Raw genomic sequence first — 24340 nt, forward strand, 5'->3', positions numbered from 1 at the left:
ATGAAGAGGAGAGTCCATTTAGAAGAGCCTTAAAAAGGACAAAATATTCAGGCATAAATGTAGCAAGAATTCTGCAAAACCTATATGAAGAAAAGTTGATTTTTCCCCCCAGAAATATAAAGTCTTATCTTGTTCTTGGACAGGAAGATTCAACCTGATAAAGAAGTCAGTGCTGTATAAGTAATATGTAAATTTAACACTGCCCCAGTGAAAATATCAATAGGTTTCCCTGTAGCTAGGCAGTTTCATTGTAAAGTTGTTGGAAACAAGTGACAATTGTCAAGACACCCTGGAAAAAAGAGCATTACGTTAAGGGATTGTGCTTTACTAGGTATTAAAACATATTACAAAGACTCTCTAGGGACTTCCCCTGTGGTCCAGTGGTAAAGAATCTGCCTTCCAATGCAGGGTACGTGGGTTCAATCCCTGGTTGGGGAGCTAAGATCCCACATGCCGCGAGGCAACTAAGCGTGCGCCACAACTATTGAGCTTGCGTGCCTCAAAGAGAGAGCCCCTGTGCTGCAAACTACAGAGCTCACATGCCCTGGAGTCTGCGTGCCACAACTAGAGAGAGAAAACCCACCGCCACAACTAGAGAGAAGCCTGCGTGCTGCAATGGGAAAAAAGGATCCTGCATGCCTCAGCGAAGATCCTGCGTGCCACAACTAAGACCGGATGCAGCCAAAAAAAAAAAAAATAATAATAATAAATAATAAAAAAAAGAAAGACTCTCTAATTAAAACATTGTGGAACTGGTGCACGAATATAAAGACAGGTGAGTGTTTCCCAGCTCTGGCCACTGAAAATGCTCAGAGGCATGGACATTCCTAAGACCCTCCTCAGTGCAGTCTCTCAATGCTGTTCCCCATCATGGAAACCAGAGTTTTCTGGGTGAAGAGCTGGTTGCAGGTCTGTTGCAGAGTAACCAGGAGCATGTTGTGCCAGAAAGAAAGGAAGAAATTGAAAAGGAAAGGGTCATATAATAAGGCCACAGGAGGGAACATCAAAGGCTATTGGCCAGAGAAGACCCAGTTGAGCATCAAAAGAATAATGACTGCAATTGATTTTAAATCATTTTATGTCTAAAACCTCATGATTTTAAAAATGCCATTCTACAAAGGAGATAAATAAAACAAAACAAAAACAAATATAAAACAGAACCTCATTGGTCCCCATTGGGAAGTAAGTAGGGTACCAATTCCTTACTCAGAAGCATGTCTTTTCAAGGGAAAGGATTAAGCATTTGTTTTGCCTGTCCTGTTTGAACTATGTTTCAAGTTAACCAAATACTCAATTTGAAGAGGAAAAGTTCTGTTTTAGAGACAAATTCCAGACAAGTGGGATGAATGGCAGAATTAGAAAATCACCCTCTTGCAATCTCAAATGAAGTAATTGATTTTAGCAAATGTCATTTGTAGATGAAACAATCAGATAAAGATCATAAAGATGAATGACTCACAGGCAGCTTGAATAGACATTTGTCCAAAGAAGACATGCACATGGCCATCAGGTACATGAAAAGATGCTCAAAATCACTAATCATCAGGGAAATACAAATCAAAACCACAGTGAGCTATCACTTCACACCTGTTAGGATGGCTGTTATCAGAAAAACAGAAGATAATGTGTTGGCGAAGATGTGGAGAAATTGGAACCCTTTTACACTGCTGGTGGGAATGTAAAATGGTGCAGCCACTATAAAAACAGTGTAGAGGTTCCTCAAAAAATTAAAAGTAGAATACCATATGATTCAGCAATTCCACTCCTGGGTATTTATCCAGAAGAATTGCAGTCAGGATCTCAAAGAGATATTTGTACTCCTGTGTCATTGCAGCATTATTCACAATAGCCACATTGAGGAAACAACCCAAATGTTTATTGATGGATGAATAGATAAAGAAAATGTGGTAAATACATATAATGGAATGTTATTCAGACATAAAAAGGAAGGAAATCCTGCAATATGGGACATCATGGATGACCTTGAAGACGTTATGCTAAGTGAAATATGCCAGTCGTAGAAGGACAAATACTGCGTGATTCCACTTATATGAGGAGTCTAAAATGGTCAAACTCACAGAGGCAGAGAGTTGAACGGTGGTCTCCAGGAGCTAGGGGTGGGGGAAATGGGAGATACTGGCCAAAAGGCACAGAGTTTTAGTTATGCAGGATGAGTAAGTCTGGGGCTCTCTGTAAACACAGTGTCTGAGGTCAACAGCACTGTATTGTGTATGTGAACCTTTGTTAAGAGGGTGATCTTATGTTAAATGTTGTTACTACAATTAAAAACAAGATTGATGGGAAACTCTCCCAGGGAGCATCTTGCTGTCACAACCTGGACCTTCTGGCCAACGTTAACATCACTAAGTGTGGAACAGTTTAGACTTTAGGTGTGTTACTAATGCCATGTAAAGGTACACACCACATTAGTCTTCCCCAGGAAGTAGTCCTGTGAAAAAAAGTGAGCCTGAGCTAACTGAGTCTTTGTAGGTAATTTGTGACTTTACAGCAAATACACAGGATAATGGAACACGTTGAAAGGCATCACAAGGAAGCAAACAGACAGATCCTGAATATGGAACATCCTTCAGGACACTGGTCCAGTTTCTTCAACATGTGTATGGCATGAAAAAAGAGGCAGGGAGAGGAAGATTGCTCCAAAATAAAAGAGACATAAAAACAATGTACAGATCTTGTTTGGATTCTGATTGGCCCAAAATAATTGTGAAAAGACATTTGAGAACATTGGGAAATTATTGATATTTACTGGGTAGTAAATATCAGGGAATTATTATTTTAGTTAGATGTAAAAATGGAAGCATGGTTATGTGTAAAATGTCCATATTTTTAGAGATACTTACAAAATACATAGGCCATCATCTTTGCAATTTGCTTCAAAATACTTCATAAAAAAAAATACTTCATAATTCTTTGCCCCCAAAAACTAGAAAGAAAAAGAAAAAAGAGATGGTAGTTGAAGCAAGTAGAGCAAAATCTTGATAATGTTGTGTTTGGGTTATGTATAGATGGAACTTGTATAATTCTCTGCACTTTTGTACATGTTGGAAATTTTTCAAAATCAAAAGGCAAGCACAGGCATTGAAGCAGTATGGGACATGGACTGTCTTGACTTCACTGTTGCGTGAGCCCCCTTTGCCGGCCTCCTGGAGGGCAGTAGCCGGCCGCTAAGGGAAGCCGCTCGGGTCAGGAGAAGCCTGCGTCTGCGTCCTGTTCAGCTCTGTACGTTTGGGAACCGCTGATTCTCCGACCCGTAGTGTTCTCATCTGCAGCAGTGCACTGTAGCGCCTACTGTAGGGTAAAAGGAAGTAATACATGTTCGCGGTTGCATTTGAGAAATATGGCTTGAATCTGACTGTATAGAAAGCTGTGATTACACCGTGATGACTTCATCAGGATAACGGCAAAGCTCTGGGTTGATAGAAGCTACTCTTTGGCCAGACCCTTTGGCCCCAGTGTTTCACTATAGGATTGTATTTTCAAAGAAATCAAAATGAATGAATGAACTAATGGATACTTACAGATAATTAGTTGTATATTTGATCATAAGTCCAAAGATGCTGAAAAAGACCAGGCTGTTATTAGAACTAAAGTTGATAAGGATTTGTATCCAGACCATTAAGGCTGCTACTCCCCTAGGTATGTGATACTAGCGGTTAGACCAGTGGTCAGTGCCATTCCAGTGATCTGCTGTGCACACACTCTGCAAGAGGAAGTGGGGGGGACCTGCAGAACCTGTCACTTTATTTGTCATAGTTCCTGTTGCCAGAAGTTGATGGAGCTTGAGGAGGGAAGGAGATTGTGTGTCCGCCTCAAACCTGACAGGAGAGCCCAGAACAATGTCACTAATGTTTTCTAATGGAGTCTTTGCTTCCTACTGGAAGTAGGCAGTGTTTCTGTCTCAGTGTGATTTTAAATAAGGCTCTGTATTAAACCTTGAACATTTTGGTCTTCTGAGAAAAGATTATTATTTTTTTAATACAAATTATTTTTTAAATATTTTTTTAAAAATAAAAATATTTTTTAATAAAAATTATTTTTTAAAATAAAAATTCAGTGATCTGAAGAAATGTGCACACTTCTGAGAAATATCATTTCTGGAAATATTTTAAAAAGCAAAGTAAGTGACCATAGTATGATAGTTGATTCCCCTGTGGACAATATCACTATTATGAAGTTTCAGAAATACAGAATTAACTTCTGTTTGCAATTCTTTTTCTCTTTTTTTCTGTGGGGATAATTCGGGGAAAGGAAAAATGAAGAACACATGTTAGAGCCCTATGAGATGAAAAAATGAAAGACACTTCATCTTCATGGACATCAGCAGAATTGCAAAATAGTCATAATGAACTGGTCTAGTCCTGTTTGCAAGCCATCGATCTTTTTCAGTAGTACATTCAGTCCTTTACAATTTTTGTGGAAATACTTTCGAGCAGTAAAGCGTTTTTCCAGCACCTGTTTGGTTTGCGCCACACCCTCATTTTTTGCCTGCAAAAAATATTGCTTTCTTTTTTTCTCACCCCTTTTCTCAGGGCTTGATTTAGTTTCAGAGTAACATTTACTCTATACAGGTTTTATTTCAGGTTTCTTTTGTTTCTTAGTATGTTTTAGCTAAAACTTATTTCTCTTTGATGAGGAAGAAGTTGCTTCATGAATCAAATAACTATTATTACCTCTACTTAAAACGTTTTGTTTTTCCCATGGATTGTAATGAAATTGAATCATCTGCAGAATTCTTTCTTACTTTTCCACCATTTCTATAAAGCACATTTGTCCTTTTGGACTGATAGTTGCCACTCTGTGGAAGTACAGCTCATGACAAGTGCGTATCCAACAAAATATTTCTGATATTTGGAGCTGCAAACTGCTGCTTTCATTTGACTCAAGAACCTTCTGGGTGAAAAGATATGTTTCATTTACTACCATTTTCATATAGAACACAAAGGCCTGTTTTTTAAATAACTCTTACCTAGACTTCCTTCACAATAAATATCATGGTGTCACCTTATGTGCATTTTGAGGTTCCATGCAAATACAAGCTAGTGTTAGTTCCCATTTAGATTCAGGTGAAAACGAGGAGTCTCGGGAAGGACTTTTCAGCAGGAGATAATTATACGATGGAAGCTGATGAACCGCAAACCCCGCCTTCTGGTTTTCAGAGTTGCTCTTTGCCCGTCAGCCCCGTTGGCTATGTGTCTGCGCTCTTGCTTGTTCGAGGTCTTTCAGGGCAAGAAGCAGGTGCAGCCGCGTCCCCGCGGGCTGGCTTCACGGTGCCTGGCCCATCCACTCTCGCCCTGCCCGGCACGCTGCTGTGTCGGAGAACTTTCTGGCTCCTTCTCATCCCATTTTCCATTAGCCACAGGCAAGTTCCCTGGGTCCAAAAATACTAACCGAAGCTAGAAGCTTGCACTTAACTTACTTTTGTAATGCGTCCGTCATGTATCCACTGAGACGCTTCCTGACAAGTCACAACACCAACCCAGTTACCTCCGGGCCTGTTTCCCTGCCCTTTTCTTATGTCTTGAAATCCTTTGCTCTGGTGGCTTCTCTTTAGACGCTTGTCTACTTCTTGTTCGACTCTTCTTCCTCTTCTCACACCTTCTGTTGTAAATTCAACACTTTTGTGGTTTGAGCTGTTCCCCCCGTCACAGGTTGAACGCACGTCACAGTCTCTGACACTGGCCTCTTTCCTGCTTCCCGAATACGCAGCAGCTGCTGGGCGTCGCCTACAGACCTGCTCGTCACCGGAAGCTTGGAAACAGTGAGCCGTTCCCCTTCGACACTGCTGCTCAGAGCCGGGCCTCACTTCAGTTCGGATCTGGTGGTTTTCAGTCCGTGGTGATTGTGAATCTGCTTTTCCCTGCCCTCTGTAGCTTGGAATCTAGAGGGTGTGTGTGTGTGTGTGTGTGTGTGTGTAGTAATTTGCACTATATTCCTCCAAAATTTATAATTTTATTGACATACAATTTATAGATAGGTCATAAAGTAGTTGTATGTTTAACTTTTTTGAATGAAGTTGCTATGAGCAGTTTTGTACAAGTCTCTGGGTGGACATCCATTTTCATTTCTCTTGGGTGTATACAGAGGCGTGACATTGCTGGGTCAGAAGGCTGGTGTAGGTTTAATTTTATCGGAAGCTGCAAAACAGGTTTCCAAAGCGGCTGTCCCATTTGAACAATCGAGCATCAACTGTTTGGCACACACATGTGCACACACAGTACAATTAGGGTGACAAATGATAAAACAAAGCTGATGCACAATATGGAGCACACAGCACGAGGCAAAGGCTCCGGAAAGCGAGCACAGTGCCTTGGTGAGGCGTTCAAACGCTGAAGTTGGCAGCCCTGGAGTCGAGCCTGGTCCCAGTTCCCATAGCTGCGGAGTCTGGGAAGAGTGCCCACCTCCAGCCCCGGCTTCCTTGTCTGTAGAAGCGGGACAATAATTGTGTTTTCTTTGTAGGACTGTAGAGAGGACTGCATGAGGAAATTGATACAAAAGTTAGGTTCAGTGAGTGTTTGGTGTTGTTCCAAATATCTTATCTTTGGAAATAGCGTATGCAAAAGAGGTGTGGTTACTGTAATTTCCCTTGTCCACTCAATCTAAACAGCAGATGAGAAGAGAGTCCTGAATCCTGAGAAACCCTCCAAAATTACTGGGAGCATCCCTCACTGAGTCGGTGAGAAACGGCAAGGATGGTTCCGAAGCATGTGTGGGACCAGAGGGCCTCTAGAGAAGCCCGAGTCCTTCAGGAAGGGCGTTGTCGCTGGCAGCCCCGTGAAGCAGAAAGTTCAGAGTCAGAGAAACCAGTTGAGAATCAGTCTGACACGTGATGACTGTACTAGTAACTTGTTCCCTACAGGCCCTGGTTTCCTCAATAAAATGAGGGATATTAATAATTTCAAGTGCACGTACCTCGGCCAGTTGTGATTTACGTAACTGTTGTGAAGTGTTTTGCAGATGGTGATATACTGTGAAAGTGTTACGGTTACTCTGGCCCGGTGGTTCTCAAAGTGGGGGCTCCTCTGGGAACCCATTAGAAATGCACGTTCTCAGGTTCTCTTGAGACCTAACCCCAGTAGCTGCGTGAGAACTTTTAGGGCTAAGTAAACGTATATGTTTCAAATAAACACATGTTTGGGCCAGAGGGGAAAAGGCAGATATTTTATTCCTTTACTTTAGTTCAAAATATATAAAACATCTATTTGTAGACTTTATTTCAAAACCACTGTTTAGCCAATGACAGAATCACTTGGAAAGTCTAAATTTGAAGGACTCATTGGTACATTAAAGTAGATTATTTTGGGAAAAGGAATCCACTTCAAGATCTTTCTCCTGCAATGTGGCACTTGTCTTAATTCCCAGTAGAGCTGAGAAATACTTGTTGGAACATTTCGTTGCTTAATAATTGGAGCAGTTCTCCCACCTCGTATGTGGCGTCAGGATGGTGTCCTGATACCCGCATTTGTTCCTAAAATGAAGCATTCAATGGTGACTCCAGATATATATCTTTTAATGTAGTAATACAATTAGAGAGGGATGTATGTTTTTATTTTTCATTTCATCAACAGCTATGGAGAAAATTCTAAATATTTGCATTGCTCAAATTCCAAGCTGATTAGTAGGAAGCAAAGTATAGACATTCCTCTCTCAAATTTATGGAAAAGGACAAAAAAAACCACAACCATTTTCGCTCAATTTGGGACTTCCAGGTAAGGTTGAAATACAAAATCTGTACCCCTTTCCTTAAAATTAGTCATCAAATATAAGCATATATATATATATATTTTTTTAAACATCTTTATTGGAGTATAATTGCTTTACAATGTGTTAGTTTCTGCTGTATCACAAAGTGAATCAGCTATAGGTATACATATATCCCCATATCCCCTCCCTCTTGCGTCTCCTCCCACCCTCGCTATCCCACCCCTCTAGGTGGACACAAAGCACCGACCTGATCTCCCTGTGCTATGCGGCTGCTTCCCACTAGCTAGCTATTTTACATTTGGTAGTGTATATATGTCCATGCCATTCTCTCACTTCGTCCCAGCTTACCCTTCCCCCTCCCCGTGTCCTCAAGTCCATTTTCTACGTCTGCATCTTTATTCCTGTCCTGCCCCTAGGTTCTTCAGAACCATTTTTTGTTTTTTAGATTCCATATATATGTGTTAGCATACGGTATTTGTTTTTCTCTTTCTGACTTACTTCACTCTGTATGACAGACTCTAGGTCCATCCACCTAATGAGCATATATTTAAAACTGTTCACAGGGTATTGTGGAAGCTTATCATAGAAAATAGAAAGTATGAAGTAAATTCGTGAAGATGATAAACTTTCTAAAAGGGAAAAGAGAAAAGCACATTTCATGAAGTCACTTCCATGGCTTAGGTGGCATTTTGTCGACCAGCTGCTTCTCTGATGCCTGATCAGCTGGCGAACATACTTCAGCTTTGCACAATTCCTTGTGGATCATCCGAGTCTGCAATACGGAACACCTGTGCGTTCTGTCTTCTAGGCGTACGTGTACAAAACCAGCTCCAGCACTTTCTGCTGCAGACTGGCAGGACACATGGACCCGGTCACGGCCGTGGCCTTCAGCCCGGCCACTGCCCAGGTATGGTCTCCTCTGTTTCGTACAAGTCTCACATCATAGCTTTTCTATCTGTCAGCCTGTATTTTGGTGAAATTTTGTAATATTTAAGATTACATGACAGTTTTCATCGAGTGCAGGGAGATGAACTTAGGAAATAGACCTTTACTGGGGAGAAAGAGAAATAGAGGGTGTTTTCTTTTTTTTTTTTTTAATTTTATTTATTTATTTATTTATTTATTTATTTATTTATTTATTTTATTTATGGCTGTGTTGGGTCTTCGTTTCTGTGCGAGGGCTTTCTCCAGTTGTGGCAAGTGGGGGTCACTCCTCATCGCGGTGCGCGGGCCTCTCTTGTTGCGGAGCACAGGCTCCAGACGCGCAGGCTCAGTAATTGTGGCTCACGGGCCCAGCTGCTCCGCGGCATGTGGGATCTTCCCAGACCAGGGCTCGAACCCGCGTCCCCTGCATTAGCAGGCAGACTCCCAACCACTGTGCCACCAGGGAAGCCCGAGGGTGTTTTCTTTCACAAGGAAAGTGTTTGTCATTCGGTGCCGATGGACATTTGCTCTAACTGAAATATAAAAAAATAATGAGATATCCATGAACAGGAACATTGAAGGAAGAAAGCAAGTACACGGCAAGTAAGGAAATGATTTTGAAATTCTCGTGAAGAGGATTTAGATGGAGAAGGACGACCACAAAATTTAAAGAATCTTAATTAGGAGAAAGGATTAAGAGAAAGTAACATCAACTGCAAATCAACCCAGAAAAGTGAATGATCTTGTATTAAAATGCAGAGGGAGATTTTTTGGTAAAAGATGTAAGCAATGTTAAATATTAATGAAACTTGAGTATTTGGGAATATTGATTTCATTTTGTCCCTTTAAGTTTGAAGCTTTGATTCCGAGAGTACCACCGCTGTGTGATTGCGCACGCGAGTGTGTGTGTGTACTTTGTGGAGCTGTACCATCGATGCTGTTTTCCGTACCTGCTTCCTTTCCCTGACACTGGATTGCTGCAGCCCAGGGCGTGTTATGGTGCCTGGCAACATAGTTTACCTTCCATTTGTATTGAATGTTGGAAAAATGAATAAATGAAGCTTGTCGTGTCCTTGACTACAGAGCTTCCATCGCTGTCACCTGAAGTCTTCTTTGCACCCTATCCATCAATGACCCTAATTTAGCCTTTGCATCCTCTGCTGATGGGTACTTAGGTTTAAATTTTTCTATCCTCTTATAAACAATACTGGGATGTACACTTGATTATGCTTCACTCATCCCCAAAATGAGGTTGTGCTACATATACTGTAGTGTGCCAGCTTTTCTTAATTCATAGTATGAGTTGCAATTACCTATTTTAAATTTTTAGTGTGGTTTTTGACATTGTTGGATTCCTTTTTGAAGCCTTTCAGTAGCACAGCCAGTAATACTGAGGAGTGGTCATGAGTGACAGAGCCAGAAGATAAGAGCTAGGCTAGGAGGCAAGTAAGGTGTGAGGCAGGGGGCTGGGTGTGGTGATTGACAGGTGGAATACTGAAAATTCAGTGTTGGCCTCAAAATACCCTTTAGCATAACTGAACAGAGGAACTTTTTTGAATACTTGAAAATTTTCAGTTAGAAAATGTTGTGTAGGTCTCTATTGCCATCGAGATTATTTTCATGAATAAAAGAAGCAAGTGTGACCTACGTGTATGAGAAAGAACGGGAGGAAGAAGGACCGGGTGCTTCTCAGGGATGCCGGCTCCTGACGAGATGCCACCCAAGAGCCGGCAGTTGGAGAAGCTGATGTTCTCGTTCAGCAACTCAGGAAACCACGAGGCCGCACAGAACCTGAAGGAAGGTTTTCAAACGTTCATACTCTCTACCACGCTTGTTTTTGTAGAACTGCTATGAAATTGGAGGAATGATGATAAAATAATGCAGTGCTAAATGTCTTTGTAATAGAAAGTTCTAACCAAAAGCCTCATTGTTCCAAAGCCCTGTGTTTTGTCTGAGCACGATGATCAGAAAGGTCTCTGTGAAGTAGCAACACTTCTTCAGTTATGGACTCAAGGAGTGTTTAATGGGCTTTGTCTCTTAGTACCGTATTTATCTGATTTAAGATACATGCTATCCGTTCACTAACATTTCCCCGAGATCAGGGTGAACCTTAGAAACCTCGTGCTTCCTTTTCAGTATGGAGTATTCTTCTGTTTCATTGAATCTCTGGCGCACCTCACACTGATGTTTAAAATGGTGTCCATAGAACGAAATACTGGACTCAAGCTTTGGTTTTAAAACATATACTAAATGGTCCATCAAACAATAATTTGAAATTTCTACTTGTAGAAAAAGACCGCTCTGAGTTCTAATCCAGGCCTATTAACATTTAAAATGCATGTTTAGGCATAGAGGGTGGCTTGGTCCGTTTCCTGACCAACAGAGAGGGGCCTGGAAGGTTCACCTTCCACGGCTGAGGTGTCTGCATCTTGGGTGGTGATACTTACCTCCTAGTAGGGGCAGGAGGGTAAAAACATGCAAGGGCTGGTTTTGCGGTAGGCACCTTATAAATGTTCCCCTCTCCACAAGAGACAAAGCAAGTAATACCATAGGTGTACTACCACAGGGAAGAGTTACACGTGACAGATTAGTGGGATAGGTACGTGGCTCTAATTCCTCTGAATCTTGCAGATTTAATGCTACAGCTAAAATGGCTGCGCTCCCCTTCCATCCCCGTCCTCATTTTCTTTGTTATTATTTTTCATCTCATGAATTTCAGGTGACTTCCCTGGATTTGAATACATGCGTGTAGTTCTAAGCCATAATCCTCCAAGCCCCTTCTTCCTGGTTGTGTGGTCAGCCCTGGCCGCTCCCTGGTGGCAGGTGGTGCCCAGCCCTGTCCAAGGTTGTTCTTGCTGGACTGTGGAGAGAGGAACCGCCAGCCCCGCACGCCTGCTGGGGCGCTCGACATTCCAGACCTCATGAGAATCAGCTTTGTCCCTGAGAGTCGGCGAAGTGGGCATTAGCTCCTGCATCTCGCAGCCAGGAGGGTGACGTGGAGCTCCCGGGACTTATTCGGGAGCTGATGCAAAGTGGCTGGCATGGTGCTGACTTGGTTCCGGGGACATAGCATAACTCTGGGGAAAGCAGGAGACAGATCCCATGACTAGTTTTTTCTTTTTAAATAAATTTTAATAGAGATATTATCCCCTTTCAAAAATTAAAGATTTGAGCCCCTCAGACTAAGTTGCGAGATATGGTTCAAAAGTAGTGTTTTTCATCATTGACGTTACTCAATTGTCAAAGTAAGACTTGTGAGTCTTTTGGAAGAAGATTATACTGGTACTAATGGAATTATTATCAGCAATGCATGCAGCTAAGAGACGGGCTCTGAAAATGAAGGGGAATCCTACCAGCTCACGGGGAGCAGGGCCTCCGCAGGGCAGCTGGGACCCGAGAGGCTGTCAGGATACTGCTACGGTCCTGCCAGGAAACGCAGCTGTGCCACGCGGGCCTGGTCCAGTGTGGCTCCAGAGGGCGGTTGTCAGCTTTGGGCTTATTGGACGTGCGGAGGGCACTGGTGTATTTGTCTTAAGATATATCCGTTTAGATACTTCACTGTTGAGGTGGGAATAAGTTCATAGTTCATCTATCCTGGCTGAGGTGATAGCCAAGCAAGGCTGTGATTTCTGGCAAAAAAGATGCATGGTATTGAAACCAGAGATCAAAAGAAGACAGAGGAGCAAGACGTAGAGGGACGGGTGCCCTGGGTGCGAGTGTGGTCTGGGGTAGGGTGGCTGACCCGTGAGAAGTGCGGGAAGGAAGGTCAGGGAACTTGTAGGTGAGCCACGGAGGAAAGCCACTCCACATGAGGACAAAAGTGCACGAAATTTGTTGGCAGGTATAACAAAGAGTCACAAATATACCTTTGCCTTATGCCATCAAATTTATCTTACATTAATATCACAACCACCAATTTCATCTGATGTCAATGATAAAATAATGAAATGACAGCATTAATGAAAGATAATATAAAAGCCCTTTCTTATTGACAGTGGATATTTAGGGTATTTAGTAGGTATTTATTTTCAGTTTTCCATTTCTGTATCATGTGGTGTTTATTATGGACAATTCTGCTTTGGTCTTTCCAGCGTTACTGGGTTGCATTTAACCATGTCACTAATGTTACCCTAGGACTCAGAGGAGAAACATGGGAGACCTCAAATAGTTTATGCAAAGAGACAAGATATAGGTGGAGTCCAGAGCACGGTGTGGTTTAGTACCTGGCGGGGGAGGAACCAGGAGTAGTTATGGGACGTGTGCCCGATGCTGGGACGGCTGTCCTTCCCCTGAAGCCTGGCAGTACCCGGGGAAAGAGAGGGGAAAGTAAAGAAATGGAACTTTGAAAAATTATTTCGCTTTAAGAAAGTGATACTTCACTAGCTTCTTATAGTGGACATTTAAGTTGTTTTTGGTGTTGTAAGTAATATTCTGATGTACATATTTGAGTATACAGGGGTTTGTATCTAGATACAGGGGTTTGTATTGAGATACAGGGTCTGTATCTAGATTTATCTTCTCAAGATTATTAGGAGTAGTAGTGCTGAGTAAAATAGCGAAACTTTGAAAGGATTCTGATAAATATAGACAAATACTTCTCGAAGAGTTTTTTGTTTCCTTACAAGCTTCGATTATTAGTACCGTCATTATCTTGTTAAACTCATTATCAAGAAATAGCATCCCATTATTCTGATTTGCGTGTCTTTGACTATTAGGGAGAATATGTATCATCTCATATGCTGCTGAGTTGTTTTCTTTTCATTTTTAAATTGCTTGTATATCCTTCATATCTTTATCTTTTGGACCCAAAATTTTGCTTACTGATTGTTCTAGCTTTTAATTTAAAATTGACACTTTGTCCTTTGTATTAGAGTCCATGCTTTTTCCAGATTTGGTTTTGCTTTTTATTATCTTGTTTTCTCTTTCAAACATTTTATTTACTAAAGAATGTGAGGATGAGATTGAAATCCGCCTGTTTTAATTGGGCCGTGTTACTTTGAGAGTTATGGTTTAGCTCTTCCAAGGAAAAAGAACCTAAGTCTCTACGTGGAAAAAGTCTGTACATGTCAATTATAGAATAATTAATGAAATGACGGCATTTTTAAATGGAATTAAATTTGAAGTTCGTGATATTTATGACTGTTTTGTCAGTTTGGATCTGTAAGCCCCTTCTAAGTGCCCGTACTGCACAGGAGCTGCTCTTGTGATGGTCTCGGGCAGCCAAGCGCAGGCTCGGGGAGCTTCCTGGAGACACTTGCTACCTGGCTGACCTGTTCCCACCATCGCTGCGCGGTCAGGGCTCCTGGTCCTGGTCTCCCTCCACAGGCAGACAGATTTCCTACTTTTTAAAGACAACACACAGGATGAGCTGAGAATGAGTGCACCTGCGTTCCGTAAAGAGAATAGATGATTTACTAAAAGTGTTTCCAGACCAGGAGGCACCAGGCACCCTGGGTTTTCTTGTCTCCTTGCACAGTGATGAGAAAAACACCCCGTTTCTAAGTCCTGTCTTCTCTCTGGGTCGCGCGGTCTAGATTACTCATTTGTGCTGAAATTTCTGCGTTTTATTTCTGTCTTAGTCCTTGTGTTTGTCCTGGATCAGAGTTCAGTTTTTCGCTACCTGGTCCTCACTCGTTGACTTTTCTGGAAGGCTGTGCTCTTCCCCAAATTCTCTGGGAAAGCTGCCTGTGGGTTCCTCGTGCCCGTGACTTTGATCGTGGAGTCAGGAGAAGGCAGGAGAGTCGAGCTGGATCCGCGTGCGTTGTGACCACAAAGACCAGAAAAGTAGCTCAGAGGGAAGCAGCATTCAAGCACGTGGTCAAGTTGAGGGGGTCACGAAGGGTTACGTGTGAGCGTAAAATCCCTCCAAGCTGTTCTTGGCAGTGTGGGGAGACAGCAACACACCTCAGGAAGACTAAATACAGCAAAGGTCAACGAAGGTAAGGAGCAAGTAAGCTGCCTGCAAACAGGGCAGGAGAGTCAGGAACAGTGATGCCCTGGACCTCAGACTTACAGAGCCCTCCAGGGCGTAGGCTGGAGGACCCCGCCATCATCGCGGTGGTGAAAAGGGCTCACCTGCACGTCTGCATGTGGCCTGGCTCCCCCAGAATGAGACCCCAACTTCCTTCAGGTCAGAAAGTGTTTCTTTAGTGCTTAGAATTAAATTTAGAGATAAGTACATCCAACCCACACTATTAATAGATTTTCATAAATTTAGGAATAATCTGAGGATAAGTAGTATTTAAGGTTCTTGTAAATGTTTTAAGGACTTTGATATATTAAAATATCTGATTCTAATTTGAGGTGTGAACTGGCCTTAGACTCATGACTTTTTAATTGAGAAAAATAAGAAAATTTCACTAAGTTTGTGAGCAGCGTTTTCATTTTTAGGAGGGCTTGAGAGTCACCATTCTTATACGGTTTAGTTTTTTAGATTTGTGAGAATTAAGAACATGGGAGCATTTTGGTTTTGTAGTTTTGTCATTTAAAGTATGCAAGAAAGTGTAATATCTTAATTTGAAATGAATCTTGACAATTTTAAGACAATTTAAATTATATTAAATCATTGCCTAAGGGATTTTAATCTGTTCATCATGAGTAGATTCAACATAAACTGAAGGCCACTTCGCGTGTGATTGTTAAAATCTGCTAGATTTATAAATACAATAAATAAGATATTAAGTTAAACGCTTAAGGAAACTAGGTTTTAAAATTTAAACCTTTAATAGATTGGATGATAATTTAAGAAAATGAAAATGAACACAAATCATTTTCTTCTGTATGAAACCCTCTTGGCACGTCAAAAACTCACGTTGCCATGGCGTCCCAGCACCACCCTGGTTTGCATTGCTGGTCTCTCTGGCATTACTATTTCCTTTGTGGGATTGCGATTCACTGCGTGCTGTGTGGGTGAAAGAGGGCCACACAGAGTGAACGGAGTCTTCTGCTCCTGGGATGGGTGCTGGGAAGGTACGTCACTGCCAGAATCCCAGCCCCAGAGCCGCCAGGGTCATCACTCTGCCTTTACACCCAAGATGCAGTGCCACGTCCCACACAGAAACGCTTACATACGTGGGACCTGACGTGAAAGAACTCTATGTTTTCTCTCAGTTCCACTTCTTTTTTTTTTTTCGGCTGCACCACACAGCATGCGGGACCTTAGTTCCCCGACCAGGGATCGAGCCCATTCCCTCAGCAGTGGAAGCACAAAGTCTTAACTACTGGACCGCCAGGGAAGCCCCTCCTCTTCTTAATAAGACTTGAAATCTTAGATGAAACAACAAAGAATACATAGGAAAGAAAACCCTTCAGGCCCCGTCAGCTATTGCGAAGATGCATTAATTCATAAGGAATTGTGAAATCATTCATCTCTTTTTGTTTCTACTCAGGAATATGCATTATTGAAAAGTAACCATCTTGATCTTATTTTCTGGGGAGAGAAAATGATCAAGTCCTCCGTTCTCTTCCTCAGCATCATGAGAATGGGTTTCCCATGGCGGTGTCCGTGACATCATTTACTTCCCAGCTTCCTGCCTTTACTGATTTCAGCGGGTTTAGGTGCATTTGCATTTGCAGTCTGTGCATGGCTGTCGTGTTCTATGCACCCCTCCCCCATAATTTGTATGTGGACATCTCCTGGAATAGACTGGCCCCCTGCTTTGTCTTCTCTTTTTCAAGTTACCCAGTTTATTGTTGGAGTTGCAGCCTCAAACTGACATAGAAAAAGAGGTGCTGCTCGGGAGAAGGTCCTAAGAGTGTCCTGACGTTGCTGAGCCAGGGCCAGCCAGGCAGCTCACGGGCGGGGGCTTCTTAAGGTCTCGTCCTGCCCAGGGCAACTGCGTTGCTTCAGAGGGTGGCACATGTGGAGGCCAAAATTTGTTTCTCAATCCATCTCCTTTAGTCTTGTGGTTACAGGAAAATACCTTCCAGATTTTTGCAATCGAATGTTTGTGGCTGGTGCTTGTTTGTGATGTTATAATTTTCATCTTTTATTTATTTATTTTTTGGTTGGAGACTGTTAGGGAGGTGCCATTGAGGATTCTGAGACTGGTTCCATTTTATTTATTTTTTAAAAAATTTATTTATTTTATTTTTGGCTGTGTTGGGTCTTTGTTGCTGCGTGTGGGCTTTCTCTAGTTGTGGTGAGCGGGGCTACTCTTCCTTGTGGTGCGCGGGCTTCTCATTGCGGAGGCTTCACTTGTTGCAGAGCAGGGGCTCTAGGTGCGTGGGCTTCAATAGTTGTGGCTCGTGGGCTCAGTAGTTGTGGCTCGCAGGCTCAGTAGTTGTGGCTCATGGGCTCTAGAGCGCAGGCTCAGTAGTTGTGCACGGGCTTAGTTGCTCCGCGGCATGTGGGATCTTCCCGGACCAGGGCTTGAACCCGTGTCCCCTGCATTGACAGGTGGATTCTTAACCACTGTGCCACCAGGGAAGCCCTGAGCCTGGTTCCATTTTAACCTAGAAGTCGCCATAGAAATAAAACTATTTAGGAAGAACTTAAGGACATCTCCTGTGATAATTAGTTTTCTGTGTTGACGCCTGGTGAGGGATGCCAGATGGCTGGTAAAGCGTCATTTCTGGGTGTGTCTGGGAGGATGTCTCCAGGAGACATGAGCATTTGAGCTGGTGAACAGAGTAAAGACTGCCCTTTGCACTGTGGGGCGGGGCCTCACCCAAACTACTGAGGGCCTGGAAAGAACAAAAAGGTGAAGGAAGGATGAATTCCCCTCTCCCCTTGAGCTGGGCGTCCACCTTCTCCCGCCTCGGACTTCAGCTCTCCTGGTCCTCAGGCCTTCACCCTGGACTGAATGACACCACCAGCTCCCCTGGGTCTCCAGCCTGCAGACGGTGGATCCTAGGACTTCTCAGCCGCCATAACCACGTGAGCCAGTTCTAGAATAAATCTCCTCGTATGTAATAAGTCTATATCCGTCCTGTTGGTTCTGTTTCTCTGGAGAACCTAACACATCTCCTTATTCAGAACTTCCTTATTCCTATTTCGTTACTCCTAAAGTTTAAATGCTTTTGGTACCAAAATAGAAACGCGCCCTGTCCCCTGCCATACAAACCATCTTGTCAGGGTGCCTTACGCTGTAGCCCCTTGTGCCCGGATTTCTTGTTTTCGTAGGAAAATGCATTCAGTCGGTTTCTCAGGGGACAGTCCTGAAATGGGCACGGCAGTCCACTCACGCCAGGGCTTGTCGCATCCCTGGTCCCTACCCACTGATGCCAGGAATCCCCAGCCCCCGAGGAGCCGTGCCACAGCCCGACGTGCCCCGATTCACTTCCAGACGCCCCGGGGGACCGCCGGGTCAGAGCAGGCCCACACGGAGCCCCAGCCCCAGCCGTGCCCAGTTCCCCCCAGTTCTCGCTTTGTCTGAGGGGCTGCTCCGCCTGGGCCACTGTGTGCCTTTTTAAAAAAGTTTCAATAAAACCAAGCAAGCATATTAAATATTCTTTTGTCATTGGAATCGAGTCCTCAGTTTGATTTCCCACACTTTGTATTAACGCACACGTTTATGGTCAAGCCCAAACCATGGCTGGTACGTTCGTTCTGAGTTCTCCAAACTGAAATCTGATGATCTTTTTTTAGAAAACATTTCTCCAGTTTCATTTTGCTTCTTAGATACCACTCTCTAAAGAGGAAGAGGTACTAGGGTGAGGACCAGATGGTAAACTTAATAATAGTGATATTTATCAACTCATTTTTAAAAAATTTTATTGGAGTATAGTTGATATACAATGTTGTGTTAGTTTCAGGTGTACAGCAAAGTGATTCAGTTATACATATACACATATCCACTCTTTTTTTTAAGATTCTTTTCTCATAGAATATTTATCATAGAATATTGAGTAGAGTTCCCTGTGCTATACAGTAGGTCCTTGTAGGTTATCTATCTTACATAAAGTAGTGTGTGTATGTAACCCCCAAGCTCCTGATTTATCCCTCCCCCCCTCAACTGCGTTTTAACTGCCAGGCTCTGAGCTGGGCCCTTGCTTGGCGCCGGTTCATCTAATAGTGCCGGTGAGTTAGCGGTAAGCGGCACTGCTGCTTCCGTTTCTTCTGTTTGAGGAACTTGGGCTCAGAGACGCTCCGTGATTTGTGTAATAATCACAGTAAAATGGAGACATTTTGTATAAACGTGGTTAGGCTGCGGGCTTGGAGCCGTGGCCTCGTCAAGGCGTGCTCCCTCGCTCAGCCCTGCGCGTCTGTCTCATCACCTACGTTGTGGGGAGAGGGGCTCCCGCACAGAGCTCTGTCCCCAGGACGTGACGCGTGCGTGGTGGGCACACGAGGCCTCCCTTCCCGGCGGTTCAGTGAAAATTTATGAGTGGTCATCCTCCAAATAGCTCTGTATTTTCCTTCGAATGTAGCATGTTTTGAGGGCCAGGAACACCATAAGATTGCGGTCTGGGTCCAGGAGGAGAGACACCTGCTCTCTGTGACTCTGGCAGGTGCCAGGTCACCAGCCCATGGGTGACTTGATCCCTGCCCTCCTTAGGGGCCCCATGCCAGGGAAGAGGGCTGCTGTCTCTCAGAATTAACCCCAAGATTTTTAGAAATCGGAAGTAGGACTTTATTAAGTGGTGCTATTTTCTGTTCTTTACAAAATGCTTTTCTTTGTTACCTAGTTGATCAAAGGGTTCCTTTTAATGTGTAATCATTCACAGACCAAAACACCGGGCTGTTGAAGAAAACTTGATAATAAAGGTAAAAAATGAACTTATAATATCGGCTAATGAGAAACTGGTGCTTGGTTTACAAAACTCATTTTTTAGCACTCAGCTTTTTAGGAACAGGCCGATTACAGGAGGTAGGAGGCCCCTCTGTGTGCAGACCCGGACCTGCCAGTGTCCGTGGGATCAGTCAGCACCCACTGCTAAAGGAACGAAGGAAGTCATTGCATATATCATAGATGTTTAATATTTGGGGAACGTATTTTTGGTAGATGGGACTCAATGATCCCCTTAAAATATGGAACAAGTAATAGATCAGGGCGGGCAGTGTTCTGTCTAATTTGGAATAGGGAATCAATTGCCTGAGGTGTTTCTAATTTTGAATATTGTGGAGAACTAATATTGAAATTCAGTCCTCTGATGATTGATTCAGAATAAAGTTTCATTTTGGTTTAAAATTTTACCAAAGAAAGTTAGGCTCTGCATTTAGGAATTGGCCTTAAAGTCCAGGCAAAAACATATGAAACAGAATTAACGTTTCGTTGGGAAGGGAACACTGCATTTCTCTGCCGGTTCTTAGCTGCCAACAGGCAAAGTATGTCAGGACAAATGCAGTGCCGTTCAAGCAACATGAGGGTCCATCTCCCAGACCTGCAGTCTTCTAAAACCTCAGAGGTCACATGAAGCCCGCCAAGGCTGAGTGACCTTGGCTGTAATTTCTCTAACTGGAGCAGCTCTCCTGGACTGTGCCTTCAGCCAAGGGAGCATCTGAGACAATGGCTTACCTTCTGGTTTTTTTGCGCTTGGATTTCAACGGATGGTCATGCATTCACATGTCTGACTTTTGTCAGGAAGTTCTCGAACGTGCACATTTTGGGAAGCGGTAGGCGGGAGTGGGGACTCTGTGTGTGACACGAGTGGACCCGAGCCCCTCCGTGGGCACCAACAGTGCGTGTGTCCTTCAGCCCGTCCGCATCTCGGCGTCTGCAGCCTCAGCTGCGAGCAGTGGCCTTGGCACTGACTTAAGTGACACCGGGTTGATCTGTTCATTTACTGGAAGTATTTCGAGAGCTCACAGGACTGGTGGCAGCACCAGAGCCAGGCTAGGAAACAGGCAGAAGCCAGGGTGTCCACGGGCTGGGAAGCAGGGGCCAGAGGAACTTTCCAGAAGCTGGGAGAGTCTGGTCAGGGCCATGCCCAGGACAGGTGGGTTCCAGCCGAGCCGTCCGTGCTGGAGTCAGACGGGAGTGCAGGTGTGTAGCCGTCTGGCCGCGTCTGATGCCGCTCCCCGTCTACACTGGGCAGTGTGGCCAGAGCCGGGGCGGAGGGGCCGCCACCTGTATTTAGGTGTCGGGTGCCTGCAGTGGAGCCCGCAGGTTTCCCAGGACGAGGAAGAGTGGATCACCCACAAAGTGTCCGGCGCAGTGATGACAGGAAGGGCCTCCTGGGAGTGAAAGCACAGCCCTTACGAGGGACGCTGCCCTCTGGTCATGGAGGTTAAATGTCATGTAGGTCCAGTTTTGGTACCGGCCTGGCTCTTCTGAGGAAAGAGCTCGAGAAACGCTGATTATCCCTTTTAAACCTTCCTCCTACCCTCCTGCCCCCCAGGATCACACAGTTAAGCCAACCTGTGAACTTGGAAAATAGATTTCCTTATCCTCATGGTTTGGATTTTAAATTTTAGATTTTGATTAACCTTAGTCCTTAAAAATTATGTTGACAGGAAAAAGGCTTTTGCTACCACATCTAACTACTTGAACCATTTCTCCTATCTTTTTGTCTCTTGTGAAAAAACAGATCCTTACAGACTCCTTTTGTTCTTGATGACAACAGTTAGAAAAAATTCTGCTTGACATTTTCAGTAGAAAGCAGCCTGTGGTTAGTTACAGATGTACTGATGTCAGCAGATGCACACTTTTGAAATTGAAGCCCGTTTAGTCTGATTTGGTGCAGTTGAAACTTTGAAGCACCAGCATCACTTTTCATCAGAAATACTTGCTTCTATCAGACCTGTGACCACCGCAGCTGCTCACTGTCAGTTTCTGACTTTTTCTTTCTTTAAAATTGACTCCTTTTCCTCTTTGAGTCAGTGATTCTCCTCCCTGGATGCTCTTAGAATTGCAGGAGGTCCCCAGCAGACCTCCCCTAAGGAGGAGATTAATCCCCCAACCAAGCAGATTAAGCCAAAGCCTTGGCCGTGTCACGGGGGTCCTGGGGGTAGGGTGGCCCCGGGTGAACCCCGTCTTCTTGGTGCAGGTTTCCTCCGGTGGCTGTACGTTCTATTCTTTCTCACTTTGCGTGCTGCCTCTCAGTGCTTTGTCATTTCCCTCACCTTAGACTCCTATCTCTGGGCCTCTTATCCTCTTTAGACCCAGATTCCGTTTGCTGCTGGGCCTTCCCACCGGAAGCCCTCAGCGTTTCCAGCTCCACGTTCCGACTCCAGACCAAGTGTTTTGTCCCAGGCCCTGGCCCCCGGGTGGGTCCTTCCTTGTTTGACTGTCTGACCGCCGCCCACCCGGGAGCCCGTGTCCTTGATCTCTATCCCCACCTCGTTCACTTGCCATCAGACATAATCCGATCGACTATCCATCTACTTGTGATTTCTCCTCCACTCATCCTCTCTGCTCCCCACTTCACTTCTGGCAGGTTGTACAGACACTTCTTACCCGCCTTCCCCATGCCTGGACTTGCATTCTGCAGCAGATCCCGTCGCATGCCTCCTGCCCCCCGTCCCTCACCCCTCCCCTTTAATCATGGCCATGCTTCCCGTGGACGGTGAGACCCCGTGCGCCGTGACGTGTGAGGGCGAGACCAGACTCCTGATTCCCGCTGGCTGGTCCTGCCGTCTGCCTGCTGCCCTCATTCAGTCCTCTTTATGATCAGAAGGGTCCTGGCACAGGTATTCTGCCTCATAAATTCCCCTCCTTGCACTGCTTTTTAGCAGCGTCCCCCCAATTTTGATATGTTATCTTTTCATGTTCATTTAGTCCAGAAGACCTCCTATTTTCCCTTTTGGTTTCTTCATTGGTTCATGGATTATCTAAAAGTGTGCTATTCTGTTTCCACTTATTTGGGGGCTTTCCCAAGATCTTTCTTTTATTGATTTCTGATTTAACTCCATTTGGTACATTTTTTGCATGATCTGAATTTATTGAGCTTTGATTCATGTTCTGTGTTCACTTGAGAAGAATGTGTATTCTGCTGTTGGTGGTGGAGTCTTCTATAAATATCAGTTAAGACAAGTGGGCTAACAGTGTTCTTCGAATCTTCTGTATCCAGAATAATTGTCTGTGTGTCTGTCAACACCGAGAGTGGTACTGAAAACTCTGACTATAGTCCTGGGTAAAAGACTCTGCACTAAGAGGATCTCTTTTCCTTGTAATTCTGTCAGTTTTTGCTTCATGTATTTTGAAGCTCCTGTATTAGGTTTAGGATTGTTATGTCATTTTGATGATTGGACCCCTTTACTGTTATGAAATGGTGTTCTTTCTTTATTTGTTTTGAAATATACTTGATATTGATATGGCCACTCCAGCTTTCTTTGGATAAGCATTAGGGTAGTATATCTTAAAAAATTTTTTTTCTTCGACCTGCTTGGGTCTTTATATTGGAAGTGCATTTCTTACAGGTGGTATTCAGTTTGTCTTACTCTTTTATCCAATCTGATGTTCTCTGGCTTTTAATTGGTATCTTTAGACCATTTACACCTAATGTGGTTATTGATATGATTGTGTTTAAGACCTTCACTTTGCCTATTTGTTTTCCATTTGTCCATCTGTTATTCGGTTTTTTTCTTGCCTTCTTTTGGCTCAATTGGATATTTTTTGTATTTCTATTTTATAACTTTTTTTTCTGGATCCTAGGTGTAACACCTTGTTTTATTAATTTTACAGTGTATACTTTAACTTATGCCAGCCCACCTTCAAGTGATATTATCCCACTTTGTCTACAGTAAGAACCTTACAGGTAAGTAGAAGTTCACCTCCATTTCTCCTCTCCAGGTCTTTAAGCTATGATTATGGGGTATTTTTCTTTTCCATATGCTATAAATTCACATTATGTTATTATTAATTTTGTTCAAACATTATCTCTTAAACAGATTTAAACAATAACAGTAAAATCTTATATATTTGCCATGCATTTCCTCACCAAACCTCTTGAGCCTTGATAATCTTACTTCTAAAACTGGGTTGTTGAATTATATGATCTCTGTGGTTCTAGAATAGCTTTCTTCTCCACTAAGAGGATTGCTATAGTGTTGAATTCTGTGTGCAGGTGCACATGTGTGTGTGGTATTTTTTTGTATCTATGTATATATATTATTTATTCCCCATACCTTATATATACATATATAATTATATACAATATACAGTAAACCAATCTTAATGATTATCGTATGTACTGGATAGGTCACTGAGGATTATAGGGGTAAGTTGACCAAGGTCTGATATACAGTGAGTGACAGAGCCAGTATTAAGCCCATCTTTGTCTGGATTCAAACCCATGAGGCATCAACTCTCAGTTCTGATTTTGCCTCTGATGCCACTTGTGTTTTCCTGTCAAGTTGCTGCCAGCCTCTCTGTGCACTGGGCTAAAATGGATGTCATTTAGAGTTTCTCTTCTTGGCCACATGCCCAAGCCTAATTTCTTATTTGTAGCCAACGACAAAATGCTTTGAGTTCAATTTAAACATTTCCTTTTATTTATTAGATAGGTACTGTGTAATATCACTATTATAAGTGCTTTATTTATTTAATCACCACATCCTAGAGAAGTGGGTACTTAATTATCCTCATCTTACAGATAGGGAAACGAAGGCATGAGGAAGTTAACATACTTGAACAATCCTTACTGTTGGCAAGTGGATATGCTGAGATTTGCTTCCCATTGAACTGGCTTCAGGGCCCACCTTCTGAAGCACTGTGCCCGCCTGCACACCCAGTGAGCTGTGTAAGAACAGGAGAGAGAAATCCTAAGTGCCCCCAGTGAGGACCGGAAGGCTCCTAGGAGAAAAGGGGCT

At 43.4% G+C, this 24340-nt stretch overlaps 1 protein-coding gene and 1 long non-coding RNA gene across 2 annotated transcripts in view; both read left to right on the forward strand.

Moving 5' to 3' along the window:
* Positions 1-11357, forward strand: part of WDR27 (WD repeat domain 27) — a 74225-nt gene extending 62868 nt beyond the window's left edge. The window contains 4 exon segments of the mRNA XM_082406062.1: positions 5728-5952; positions 7683-7727; positions 8531-8629; positions 9497-11357. Of these exon segments, the coding sequence (XP_082262188.1) occupies positions 5728-5952; positions 7683-7727; positions 8531-8629; positions 9497-9613 (486 nt within the window). The 3' untranslated portion in view covers positions 9614-11357.
* Positions 11358-13275: 1918 nt separating this feature from the next.
* The window catches only part of LOC309635053, a 176383-nt gene continuing 165318 nt past the window's right edge, over positions 13276-24340 (forward strand). The window contains exon 1 of the long non-coding RNA XR_014248601.1: positions 13276-23286. This is a non-coding gene — a long non-coding RNA (uncharacterized lncRNA). The remainder of the gene's footprint in view (positions 23287-24340) is intronic.

Source organism: Balaenoptera borealis, assembly GCF_965194805.1.
Source record: "Balaenoptera borealis genome assembly, chromosome: 9".
Classification (NCBI taxonomy): domain Eukaryota; kingdom Metazoa; phylum Chordata; class Mammalia; order Artiodactyla; family Balaenopteridae; genus Balaenoptera; species Balaenoptera borealis.